The following is a 14510-nucleotide window of genomic DNA, read 5'->3' on the forward strand; positions in this document are numbered from 1 at the left end:
TAGTCTACAAAGATTTTCATGCCAGACATCAAAGCCCTCTGCCCCAGAAATTGGAAGGTTTGTTATTTGCGTCCCTCTCGCGTTTCACGAAGGCGGTAAATGAAGAAAGGCAGTTGCCGATGAAGAAGTCTGCCTGACCCAGAATGATGAGGTCAATCTGGGGTAGATGAGGGTCAAGATGGTGCACTTTGACCTGTCAAGAGTTCATAGGTCAAGGGAAACCAGCACTTGTAAGATTTCTGACATATGCAGTGCACTCCTTTTATAACGAACACGGTTATAACGAAATTTTGGTTACATCGACGTAAAATTTCAAAACGTTCAAAAACATTATCCTCTTTACGTATTTTTATTGCTTATTTGTTCGGTTATAACGAGATTTTGAAAGAACGAATAAACATCCCGAGGAATTCGTTGTAACGGGAATCCACTGTATCTGGAGTGCAAGAGGAGGTCAGCATGTACATACTTCGGGGGAGTGCACTATTCTCAGCAAATTACGTAGAGGGGGAAGAACAGGTAGAGTAAAGGATGTGCTAGAGTGTGCTGAGGACAATAGAAATGAGAAGAAGAGTAGAAGGAAGGCAAATACACGAAAGAAGACAAAAAGGAGGAGGAAAAGGAGAAGGAGGCTTCCTTGATTGCAGGAAGGAAGAAGGAAGATGATGGCCGAAGGGTGATGGGGGTTTATATGAAAGACAACGAACAAAAAATCATGCAGCTGCAGTATACAGATGGAAGATACATGAAAGAAAAAAGTTACTCCAAATGGAAGATATCTACTCACGTCATCTCCAAGAAATTCTTCTAATTCCTTCTGGTAGGACAGCCTGTCTGTGGCAATAAAGAGATGCTTTGCACCAAGCTTCTCTATGGCCTCTCTCGTCTGCTCCAAGATGACGTCCTTCGGGGGGAAGCACATCGTTCTCGTCAACCTCTCGTCCCCAGGCTCGTGGCACTCCCGAAAGGCCGCAATCAGTTTTGTGGCTCCCTCGTGGTCACATCCCTTCTCCTGGAAGGCATATAGGGGAGGGGGTGGAAGGGGGTGTAGAGAGTGCAATGATGGGAATGGAGACGTGTACTCAATCGCATCGAATATCTGCTTTTAATTCTTTTAATTCATTTTATTTTCATACTTCTCATTTATGAATATTACAACAGAAATAATGATACAAGTTCTTTTACCTTGGAAACAATGTAACATTTGGTTCCTGCCGTCAAGCTCTGGGTAGAAAGTGAGAGAGAGGTAGAGGGAAGGAGAAAGAGAGGGAAACGAAGTAGAATGTGGAATTGCTAATGATGAATTCAGAGAGCCTGATGGCAAGACCGAAAATGCAATCTGCAGCGTGTTGACAAGAATGTTTGATCGGACAACAAACATACCACAATATTACATAAGACATTACAAATTATTCAGTGTCCGCAAGATATGCACTCAATAAAGACTCTTTAAATTTGCTTGATGATATCAGGGAGGTGTTACCAGGGAGGTGTTACAGAGATGGAGTGGCAACTCTTCGTAATTCATGCAAACACATGTTTGGGTTCAAGGCGTTACAATGGGATGTCTAGCATTCCACTACGCTTTGAAGTCATGCTCGGCACCGCTCTAGTTGCAAGACGAAGTTCGGAGACGAAGAACGCATCTCACCTTTCGTTGAATTACAAGCTTTATTTCACCGTAAAATTTTAAATGAAATACTCGAATTGATTTAGAATAGTTTAGGAAAGAATTCAATATTATAAACATATATTTCTAGTTTCTTCGTAATGCGCAAATCGAAATGAAATGAATATTAGGCCCTCTTAAAAACCTAATATTTTTCTATAATGCGCACATTTCCGCATGTTACTTTTCTATCTTTTAATCTGAGATAGTTTGATCTTTCAAATAAAGTACTCCACTAAAACGTGTTTCCAGCGTGCTTCTAAACTATTTGCTGTTAAAAATTGTCAGTTTTACACTGCATTTTGATTCGCTGCTCCAATTCAAGGCACACAAATTCATTGTTGCCATCACATTGAAAGAGAGAGCGAATTGCAGTATATAGGGGCAAGTATTTCTAGATGTGAGAGCGCTAGTCCCGATTATTGATGCTCTCTTTTGTCAAAGCACCTGGTTTCCACCTGTAGTTAAGCGCATAACTTCTCGGCGGTGCCGCGCATGACTTCAAAGGAGAGCAGGAGTTGTTTCTCCTTCTCTAGCACCTCCCTGATGATATTGCTAAGAGTTAAAGTGATGACAGTATACGAGTCTTACGGCCCACGAGTTCGACAATGAAAAAAAAAAAAGGTCTATGAGTCATGCAGGCCATTGCACGAGTCATACAGTCCATGAGCTCGACACTAGTCAAATAAGGCCCATGAGTCCGACAGTAAGTAAACAAGGTCCACGAGTTTGACATGAAATAGGCAAAAAAGGTCCATAATATCGACATTAGGTAAACAAGGCCCACAAGTTTGACAATGACCCACCCCCAAAAAACAAACAAACAAACAAACAAACAAACAAACAAACAAACAAACAAACAAACCCACGAGTTGTACATTATATCATGGGGCATTAAAGTGTCGGTTTCGTGAGCCTATTGATCTACTGTATATCCAAAAACAAAGAGGTCTTATAAACGGGGTTCCATCTTTCATTACAACCACTTTACTTTACTGTGGTGTTTTTATATCTCAACCATTTCTAAACCAATTTTCATCAAATGAACTTTTAATTCCTCTTGAAATCATATCAAATAAGTGCTTTTAATCATCCTGAAAAAGTTAACATCTGAATCCCTATCTCAATCAAAACTTTATCATCTCTTTCAGTACCTATGGTGTAATTCTGGTGGTCACGGTTCAAATCTGGAATAGAAAGCTGCAGAGTACACCACATGCTCTAAGAGTACAGTGCACTCTGTTGTAGCAAACACTGTTAACGAAATTCCGGTTACAACGAAGTAAAAATTCAGGCCGTATCATTATCCACTTTACGTTTCGGTTATAAAATGTCGATATAACGAAAGAAAACTGCCGGTCCCGAGGACTTCGTTATGACCGGAGTCCACCGTATGTGCTTATCAGGAAAGTTTATAGACATTTTAACCTTTGACCTTGTCAGATTGCACCCATATTCGAACTTGACTGGCATTTTTAGGATATCTATAGTATTGCAAGTTTGGTGGTCATGGCTCAAATTTGTGGAACCCTTTGAGTGTACACCATCATACGACTGTGAATACAGTGCTTATCAGGGAAAGTTTATTTTACCTTTTGACCTTTGACCTTGTCGGACTGCACCCTTATTCGAACTTGGCCGGAATTTTTAGGTTACGTACATGTGTTATGAGTTAAAAGTCCTAGCTCAAAGTTGTGGAATAAGATTACACCAAATTATGACATTAATTGAGACCATGGTTTAAACCATGGACAATTTGTATGGAGCGCCAAATGTCGCATGGCCTATTTCGTTATGAAATCAGTCATTTCGTCGAAGTCATTTCGTCGACGAAATGACTGATTTCGTAACGAAATAGGCCATGCGACACTTGGCGCTCCATACAAATTGTCCATGGTTTTAACCATGGTTTCAAATTATTGTACCACCTTCGTGAATTTGGGCTCTTATGTCTCGCTTCCGCTTTACAAGCGGGCGAGACAAAAATCAGAAGCTATATGTCCTACAGACAAGGGTCTAGCTATGTATCTGGGCCTTTGGACAGTTGGGGGAGGGGGGGGGGGAATGTAGGGTCCCATAGTAACGACAACTTTATTCGACTTACCAGATCACAAACAAACGCATGCATATGGTCTCACACGTAGGCCTACATTTGTGTTTATTTGTACAAAAATCATGTATCACATGTGATCAATGATTAGATACGCTTACATTTTGGATCAATCAGTATTTGATACAGATTTAATAAATTTTGTCAAAAATTGTGATGAAACACGCAGCCTCAGATACACTTTTGGTGCTATTTTGATATGTCAATATTTGATAGAATTTTGATACTTAAATGACAGCATGTAAATCCATCAATATTTGATACAGATTTGATGTCGTAAAAATTGAAACCCTCATCATTTTGGCACTGCTTGGTTTGATACTGTTTTAATACATCGTGTCATTTGATACACATTTTGTTTAATACCGGTACACCAAAATGAGTCGATATATATATATGTATATCACATTAATGAATCACATTGATATCAATGTGTATTAAAAAAATGAATCAAAGCTGTATGAAAACTACCAAGGATTCTCATTTTCATCCATATTGTTGCTTTTCTTTGATACATAATAAAAGTGTATCAAATTTTAGCATCCCATTGATCGGCATGCTGAAGTAATTGTTTCTCGTTAAATCTGCTCAGATTCAGATGAAAATCGCTTCTTTTTGTGCAACATCTATGACAACCAAAATGTATAAATTAATAATGAAAAATAAAGAAGAACACAATCAATCTCTTTGAAACAAAATACGTGCAGATTATGATAACCTTAATCATACTGTACCATGGACAGACAGACAGACAGACACACACACACATGATATGTATTATATATGTATATACATATATATATATACATATATATATATATATATATATATATATATATAGATATACGTGTTGGCGTTCCATAAAAATAGACCAGGGTTCGACTCCCGACTTTTCAACTCTTGTACTTTTCCGAAAAGGAGGAACAGTGAGAAGACGTAACGATGTCAAAGCTACGCACCGTTTTCTCCTTACTTTCTCATATCACACACACACACACACACACACACACACACACACACACACACACACACACACACACACACACACATATATATATATATATGTATATACGCATCTTATAAGCAGGACTTTGTGGCACAGCTTATTCTCACCCACCCATTCGTCGCCATTCCTGAGGTGGATGCCTACGTAGGGCGCCCCTTCGAACATATCGTCCATGTTGGACTGGGCTTGGGCAAAGAGAGTCGGGTTCCACTTGATGTAGTCCTGGATGATGCGGTTGTTGGGATCTATAGGGAACTTTGCCGGGGCTTCCTTGAAGGCAAGGACCGGATGCTCACTTGCAGGAAATCTGCGGGAAAGGTTTGCCAAGAGACTGCATTTATAAGGAAGGCCTTTTAATCTGATCTGATTTGATTTGATTTGATTTGATTTGATTTGATTTGGTTCAATTTGATTTGATTTCATGTCAGTTGACTTTGGTCCGCTTGATTTTGTTATATATCGGTTTGCAGCTTCGTTAATTCATTATTCGCTGTCTTATGTATTTTCTGAGGGTCCCATATCGTACAAGCTTTGCTTTTTAGTGCATGGGACCCTCCATTTCCATTCTCATCCTTAATTGACTTGTACTTTATGCACTAATATTATGTATGTATTGAAGAAAATAAATCACATCTATGTTTTCTTCATTTGTTACTCATTTTCACATGTACTTTGTTAATTTACGTTTGTGCTATTCACAAATATGCTCTGCTTAAACGTTGTATATAATTTCTCTGTTTATGCAGGGAGTGCATCTCTTTGGTTTATGTGATGGAAATGAAGAATGAATTTAAATCTTGAAATCTAATAGTCCCGTACTGCTTTCTTATATCTGTCAGTGACTAAAACCAAAGAGAAGAAACTAACCCTACAAGGAGTGACTAGGGTGAAACCTGTGACAATCCCAATTGGCCGTGAACGGTGATTATAATTAGCAGATCATATTGTACCGAGTATAGATTTGTGTTTCAAAACGTTGGCAGTTTTGTGGCTTTGTTCTACCTTTTTGCCCTCTTTCCACATAATCTATTTGCCATATGTATCTGAGTAAGGTGGATAATATTTTTCGAATTGGAATTTGTAAGTCAATTTTGCAGTGACTGAGTCATTATTGAGTTCCAGTGACAGATTGAAAAATAGATCTATAGGCCTACCTTTTTTCAGAACAAAATATAGTACAATCCCACCTTGGATCTCGATGTGCAGCACATTTGTGCGATAGGGGACAATGTTTTATTAATTTGCACAACTTGGAGAGTTAAAACACAGTAAAATAGGGTCTATAACTGCATGTAGTTTTAAGTATCTGATGTCTTATGAATAACAAAGATGGCGCTGTAACAGCTTTACCAGAGAACCCAGAGAAGGATCCAGATTCATAGAGATTTCCAGTGGAAGAAGGTCCTTATAGCTCCGATTTTAGAGATAAAGATGCTACAAGTACATGCTACTGCGTCACATGGAATTCTAAAGGTGCAAAGTTGAACCTATTTTTCTTACAGTGTATAGTAGTAGGCTTGCCTTATATATATATATATATATTTTTTTTTTTTTAATGTGATAAGCTTCTAGACACTTAATCTGTATAGACTTACACTGATGTTATCTTTCAAGGAAAGCACTAATTCATTAAACAGTATGTGTTTTAACCCCCTTATCATGCCCCTTTCATCCATAGAAATAATTTCACATATCAGTTTTACGCACCTTATTTTCTGTTACAAAAAAGTGATGTTTATAATTTATGTTCTTGTCGAAAAAGGAAATAAAACATTGAATTGAATTGAATCAATACACTTCACCACTCACTGAGTGCAGATAAAGAGAAAGAAAGGGAAGAATGAGGAGGAAAAACAAAAACGAAAAAAAAAAAAACCGTGTAGCGGTGAATTGTGCAAAATGTGAAGTGTTTGCGATCTATAGATCTATACCTATATTCATGGTTTGCCTTAAGCAACTAAATATATCCAGTAATAAATCCAGTAATGAATAGCACTTAATGATAATGAATAACGCTTATATAGCGCTTAATACTGATGTTTCTAAGCACATAAATGGGTAATGAGTAACAAACAGGCAGAAATGCTGTACAACTCTTAAATCAAGGAATGAATTACTGTTAATTCTACCAAAAGTTTGAACACCTCGAATTAAAGTCCTTCTTCACTCTTTGCATGCCTAATTCGTCTGTGATGTCTGCCGCACTTGAGAGATCAAACTTGATCTCTTCAGCAAAGTTGATCCCGGACCGATCCCAGAATGAACGGAAGGGTATTCCTGGTAAGGGGAGGTCAATGAAGAGAAAAGCTGGACTGGAAAAGTTCACCGTCATAGATATGTTGGTTGAGTGAATGCAGCAATATCAGTAGAACACATCAGTGAGAGTTTAAAGAAAATCGGACAATTCGTTCAAAAGTTGTGATTTTTTGTTAACTTTCTGCTCAGTCACGGCTGGATGAGAAGACTACTGTAGCTTGTGATGTCACATGTGTACAACGATATAGAGAAAGTATAAAGAAAATTCAACATATTTTCACTTTTCTCGCATAACAAAAGAACACTCGACTTCTCTCTTTCAGAAGGCAAGGGGAATGATATTACCCTTAACATACGTCAGTGACAAGTCAAAGAAATGTGCACTTAATTGAAAATGTAAAGTTTTGTGAAATTCTCTTTTTATTTTCCTTATATCATTGTACGCATATGACATCATACACTGTAGTAGTCTTCTCATCCAGCAGTGATTGCGCACATACTTTTTGAACGGATTGTCGGATTTTCCTCAAACTTTCACTGATGTGTTCTACTAATATTGTTGCATTCACTCAATCCACATGTATATGAAGGTGAACTTGTCCTTTAAGCGATATCATTTCAAAATGTGTATGGAAGGTAGCAAGAGTGAAATGTTAGTATTTTCACATTACCTTTGCCCCAAATGTTCCAAATCTTCCCCTGTACAGTGCCACTGCATGTTAATACAGGTAAACCAAATCTTATTAAGTGCACGCATCGGGTCATTTCGAAGGTATGGAAACAATAATGCAAAGTTCAGCATTAGATTGAGTATTACTCAATGTAAAGTTAAACTTTAGCATTTGAACCTGACCTTTAACCCAATAACCCTATGAAACTTTCCAAGGGAACCATAATCATGTAATACATGTATATGTAAAATATGAAGATACCACCGAGTTACTCCATGAAGATACCTTTAGCCGTTTCCAACAGGGAGAAAAGGGTAAAATTTTCGCATTTTCCTTTGACCTTTGACATTTGACCCCATAGCCTAAAACTTTCCTATTGAGAATATTTATCTGGAATTGTATGTATATGTACAATAACTTTCATGAAAATACCTTCAGCTTCAGGCATATGTCAGCGGTACGGTGGAAAATGGGAAATTTTATCATTTGACCTTGAGCGTGCGCTGTGCGCAGCTCCAAACCGGTTCCTGAATTTCGAACAGAAATCGCAACCATTTTTTTGAGAAAGGGGAATGGGTAGCAGCAAAATGAGTAATGAGGTCAGAGGTGTGCAATGGTGCAATCTACGAGTTGATCTAAAATATAGCACTTGTACTAAGAAGGGCTCACAAGAATCCTTCCACGAGTGACACCAACCTATAGTGTAAGAGGGATGATAACCCCCACCCCATCCCCCCCCCCCCCCCTCCGGCTCAGTCGCTCCGCTCCCTCGCACATAATCTGCCATATACTTTTTCCTCGCCAATTGTAAAAACGCATCGCCTTAGCCTCCTACCATTCGTCGTGTCACACAAGAAGTCAGAAACCGCGGCTGGAATCCGGCAATAGCCCCGCCTCTCTTCCTCTGGCCAATGGGATGGCTCCAGCTCCTGAATGAATGTCTCCATGGTGATGAGGCGGGAGTAAAACTCTAGCAGGGCTTCAAACTGGAACCAGTCAGTGAATGGGACGTTTACCTCGATAGGCAATAAATGACAGAAGATAAAATATAAATTTATAAGGTCATTATTTTAAGAAAACATGAAAGAAAAGATGATTGCAATTCAGTTTATTTCTACGGATATTTCTCAAGATATTTTTCTGTCTTTCATCTTTTATATCTTCATAGTGCAGTGTTCCATACGTCATAATATCTCGATAATGGTTGAATGTTACAACACAAACACAAAGAAATTGCTGCACTTCATGTGATATTCATTTGAAAACGATCACTACGTTTTATATCAGCCTTTTGCATTCTATATAATTATCATCCTAAATAGTCAATAAATCATTAAATATTGTACGTACATTGTTACATTATACTTCATTGCTTATTGTTACAGTGATGAGAATAGTTGGTGAAGTTTCCTATTGCGTTTTCTACACCAATATTATTTAGTATATGGTTATACAGGTATAGTCATTAGTACATCTAAAACAATGACAGTTGCCGCTGATGATGTTCATCAATATTAAATGTCATGTAGACATGGAGCTGGTTGAAATGTTTTGTTCTGCAGTTTTCAGTTGAATCTGACATGAAGATGTAATTTAACAATATAATGATGTCTTCGTAATGAGAATAAAACAAAAAAATGTAGATTGAGTTAATACGGCACTATAAGTTGCGCACAATCAGTGAATTTGAAAAAAAAACAAACAAACTCAGGGGGCGGGGGGAGGGAATTGGACATCCCGTTGAAAAGTTATGACTCTTAAAAGGAACATTTCGTTATACCGCCATCGCTGGATGAGAGGACTACAACGCATGGAGTATGCGGACAACAAAAGATAATTATACATTGTCATTTTTTAACACAACATAACACAAAACAAAACAGAAACACAAACTCATCTTTTTCAAATACAGCAGAATTATAACCCATTTAATGTCAGTATAAAGACAAAGTTTATAATACAAGTATGTGAAATTTGTGAAATTTTCTTTCTTTATCATTGTCCTCGCATGACGTCACGAACTATTGTTGCCTTTTCATCCAGCTTTGGCGGGACCGAAAGAGTATATATGTACATATATATATATATATATATATAATATTATGTATATGCATAATCATATCTATAGATATATGTATAGAATATTGTATATATATATATATATATATATATATAGACTGCGAGAAGGGGTCTCGACCATTTACAGTACCAGTGTAGCTCCTTCATTATTTGGGACCGTTTGGGACCGTTTGGGACCGAAAGCTCGGCGGCAATAAACAGGCACGTTGACCCTAGCTACGTCCACCTTGCTCTTCTTTTCGCACTGTATATATATATATAATATTATAAAGTGCACGGTAGGTAGGTATGAAGTTTTGGTAATCTTTGCTGTGGTGTCCCACAGAGCTCAGTTCTAAGACCTCTTCAGTTTCTTCTTCTTCTTCTAATTATCGTCAAGTTTTTATCATTTGCCGACGACACAACGATTATCGCATCCCACAAAAATTTCAACGATCTTAACAGTATTCAACGCGGAGCTGATTGATTTACATAAGTGATTTATTTGAAAGGAATCATTCCTAAATCTCGATTAGACTAAGATCAGGAACAAGAAACAGAAGAATACCCTGCTACCAACCAAATATCCGTATCGCAGGGCACCCTGTATCAATAGTGAATGATACAAAATTTCCTGGTGTTAAATCAAACGAACATCTCTCCTGGAGACCTCACATCAATGCCACTTCATTGAAAACATCAAAAAGCCTTGGTACTCTTTATAGAACATTGAAGCGCATTCTGCCCAAAACCATACTTATGATATTGCAGATAGTATCTAATGTCACATTTGAATTATTGTAATATTATCTGGGGTCATCGATACAAAAGTCAACTTCGAAAAAGAAATAGAAATTAAAAAAAGAAGAAGATACAGTTATAGCGAAATTCCCACATGAGTAACCCGTTTTCTCAGCTTCGTATATTATAAGTGATTCAATATCATATAATTCATTGGCTTTTATGTAAATGCTTCACGCTGGATGTGTGTTTAATGATTTATTAGTCTTAAATAGCTATTTTCATAGAAAAATTCACTGCAACAGCCAAAGATGTGCACAACTTTAGCCCAGAACTGATTCCAAGTAAAATTCCCCAAAATTATGAAATGCTCTTTTAGAAGACATAAAGCATAGTTCTATTTTATCACGATGCAAGAGATTGTCAATTATTTCAAAATTTTCTTCCCGAGGGAAAGTTTACAAATCTATTATCATCGTACTCACATCACTTTGTATTCACATGATGAATGAAAATCATTGCTCGCGAGCACTATGTCTCAAGTCCAACTCTGACGTATACTCTCAGATTATTGTTTCCTCCTCTTTTTTTTTTTTTTTCATCTCTCCTGTATTTCCCTGTTGCTTGTCAGGGTATCTATGTGTATATGTATTTTTTTTTTCTTCATTCCCCCAAACCATAATGTACAGAGAAAACTTGAAATGTACTGATGTCTTTTGTTTTACATCTACAGCATTATTGTGGCCCCTATCTGTAAGTACTGCTTCATACTGGAGGTTCCCACCATCAAGCTCAATCGTTTTTGTTTTGTTTTGTTTTGTTTTGTTCTTTTTTATGTTCATTTCGTATACGTTATGCATCTTTGTGTGTCTTTTTATTGTATAGTGCTAAAATGATGGTGAATAAAACTAAACTGAACTGATCTTGTGAGCTAGCTGTAGTAATTCATGGGCTGTATGACTGCTGGTGAGCTGTATGACTCCTGAATGTCTATCACATAGCTCGTGTTGTATATAATATACACCCGACATAATTGCCCCGTTTCACGTAATCATCCACACCAGTGAGATATTAAGATTTGTTTTGCATAAAAATGTTTTTGGTTTACATCATCATTGCATGTATAGGCCTGAGATATTGTCTTTGGGAGAATTTGCGTTTTCTCATGGGTCTGCTTTCTTGTTTCTTGTATACATGTATTGATAAATGCAGTATTACAGGAATACTGAAGAAGACAATGGTCTTTCTCATTCCCACATAATCGCAGAAGTGATATACATGATATGATACTTACATAGTAATGACCTCGGGGAGTAGGAAAAGGAGGTAGAATAATTGTCCTACTGATGGCCTTCCCGAAGGCCAGGGCCCCTAGGTAGTGTTCCATTTGGTTTCCAAATTGACCTTCAGTAAATAGAGAATAAAGCGAGCTTCAGATATGTATAGGGCTTTTTACACTTGTAAATTTTTGCTTAGCCCCGGACTATCGGTGGGGCTAAGGGGGGGGGGGGGGGGGGCCTTAGCCCCACCGTTGGTACGGGACTATCCTTAGCCCACTTTCTGTTTACACTCGTTTTTGCCAAAGTGGGCTAGCCCCACCGATAGTACGGTACTATCTGGCCCTGCAAAATAGCAGGGGTTAGCACCGCAATTGCGGTGCCAAGCAAGTGAGTGTAAACAGAACGAAAAAATAATCCTGGGCTAAGCGACGGAGACGAAGTCCGACCCTCACTGACCAATCAGAAACGAGGTAATCAAGTGCTGCCGGTGCGTGCGTGTACGTGTACAGTACACAGCGTGATTATGAATATTCATGTGGTTTGGAAAGTCCGGGGCTAAGAAATACGAGTGTAAAAAGGTCAGTTTTCTCCTTAGCCCCGGACAAGAGATAGTACAGGACTAATTGGCGAGTGTAAAAAGCTGAAAAAATTGGTACGGGACTAACGATAGTCCTGGGTCAGAGAAAGTCCGGGGTTAAGAAATACAAGTGTAAAAAGCCCTTTAGATCTGCGATCGACGTTAATCCAAGACGCGGCTACTATTTGCCAACAATGTGGGTCATCCCGCGAGACCGACACCCACGAGTCATACAGACCGTGAATTCGACATTGAAAAAAAAAAAGGTCCATGAGTCATACAACCCATGAATTCGACACCAGGCAAATAGGGCCCATTAAGTTCGACACACTCGGTAACTACAGCTCACGATTTTTAACATTGTACAACACGGGGCTTTATGAATCGGTCTCTTGGGCAAGGGCGTTGTTTGCTTGTATCGATCTCATGGGTTGTATGATTCGTGGGCTGTATGATTCTTGGGTGTCGAACTCATGACGTGCACCCCCCCCCCAAAAAAAAAAAAAAAATAAAAATAAAAATAAAAATAAAAATACATAATATGCGCGTAATAGCTGTTTCCATTATCCAGGTTCAACCCGAGAGGTAACATTTGCTCCGCGGGTCTGAAGCTCGCTAGCAGGCCTATATGACTCTCTGCTTGTCTGAGTAATTCTTGACATCCTTGGATGTGTGTGTGTGTGTGTGTGTGTGTGTGTGTGTGTGTGTGTGTAATGACGCTATGATGCTTCACGTTTTTTTTTTCTTTTCAGTACAAAGCATCACCATTGGGGAATTAAATACACATGAAACAGAAAACTATATGAAACCTGAGCAGAACTCAATGCAAAAGCCTTACCCATACATGGACAGAAAGTAAAATATCCATTAGGATCCCATGAAAGTTTAGGGGAGGCGCTGGCAACTTCCATTTCACTTCCAGCTCCCCCAGTGGAAAACACGCCATCCTCCCTGTCGTCAGTCACAAGTATCATCTCCTCTTCCACGTTGATGTCCCTTTCTCTCGTCTCCGTGTCTATCTCTCCATCATTTTGATTCAAGGGGTCTTTAGTGTCGACCCCTTGCGCCAATTGATAGAATATGCAGTACAGGAGCATGAAAGCCAGAAGTGCTACTCGACTCATTTTGCTGTAGATGATGACCACCACCATTCATAGCGGGTGCTGTTCGTTATTCCGAAGGTTCGCTATTCCGAAGGTTCATTATTCCGAAGGTTCGTTAATCCGAAACACACAAATTCCCTATACCTAGAGGTTCGTTAATCCGAAAATGAAAAAGGGTTCGTTAATCCGAACATTTGTGGCGTTATTCCGAAGGTTCGTTATTCCCAAAATGAAATTCGGAATAACGAACCTTCGGAATAACGAATCTTCGGACTGAAGAGCCTTCGGAATAACGAACCTTCGGAATAACGAGCTGTAACCATTCATAGCATCGATCCAGACACCCCAGATTTACCAGGACCACGAAGACTCTCTCATCAGTATCCTGCTGAAGAATGGACACATTAGATGGGATGGTGTAGTTTTAGTTGAGAAGGGGATTCATTAACTGTTGGCGAGATAATTAGAAACCCCACATATGGAGTATTGAAATATTAAAGAGCATACGATTCTAGGACGAATTAAAAGTTTATCTGATCAAAATCGATTTTTGAATCGGCTGAGATATCCAAAAAAACAGAGTAAAGCAAAGAGGTTCTAGTAAAAGTTGGGACCCAGCTATTATTAAGACCTTTTTTTTTTTGGTGCATACCATTATATCAGCCACTTCAAAACTGATTTTCATCAAAATAAACATTTCATTCCGCTTAGAATCGCATGCTCTTTTATATTTCATATGCGGGGCTTCTAATTATCTCGCAAAAAGTTCAAACCTAAATACCCATCTCAGCCAAACTATACTGTCACTTTAAATTCGCAGAGTAAGTAAAATTAGTCAAACAGTGTTGAAGGAACACTTGACAAGTAAACATTAACATTGCCATGGGAATGGAATTATTTGTGTATGGTCCCTGTTTCATAAAATTTGAAATCAAACATAATCAAGTCAAATAATAAAAAAAAAAAGTCTCTGAATACTCAATTCTGATTAGCTAATGCCTGACTTGTGTTTGATTGCATCTTTTTAAGCAACAGGGCC

General features: G+C 38.3%; 1 protein-coding gene across 1 annotated transcript; it reads right to left on the minus strand.

Moving 5' to 3' along the window:
• Positions 1 to 28: 28 nt before the first annotated feature.
• On the minus strand, positions 29 to 13492 carry LOC140234341 (GDP-fucose protein O-fucosyltransferase 1-like). Its single transcript, XM_072314400.1, has 7 exons — positions 13207 to 13492; positions 11806 to 11915; positions 8548 to 8728; positions 6930 to 7062; positions 4897 to 5092; positions 788 to 1012; positions 29 to 193 (listed from the first exon to the last, which is right to left on the minus strand). Exons 1-7 carry the CDS (start codon positions 13490 to 13492, stop codon positions 29 to 31), a joined length of 1296 nt encoding a protein of 431 aa, XP_072170501.1.
• Positions 13493 to 14510: the final 1018 nt, after the last annotated feature.

Source organism: Diadema setosum, chromosome 10, assembly GCF_964275005.1.
Source record: "Diadema setosum chromosome 10, eeDiaSeto1, whole genome shotgun sequence".
In the NCBI taxonomy this organism is placed as follows: domain Eukaryota; kingdom Metazoa; phylum Echinodermata; class Echinoidea; order Diadematoida; family Diadematidae; genus Diadema; species Diadema setosum.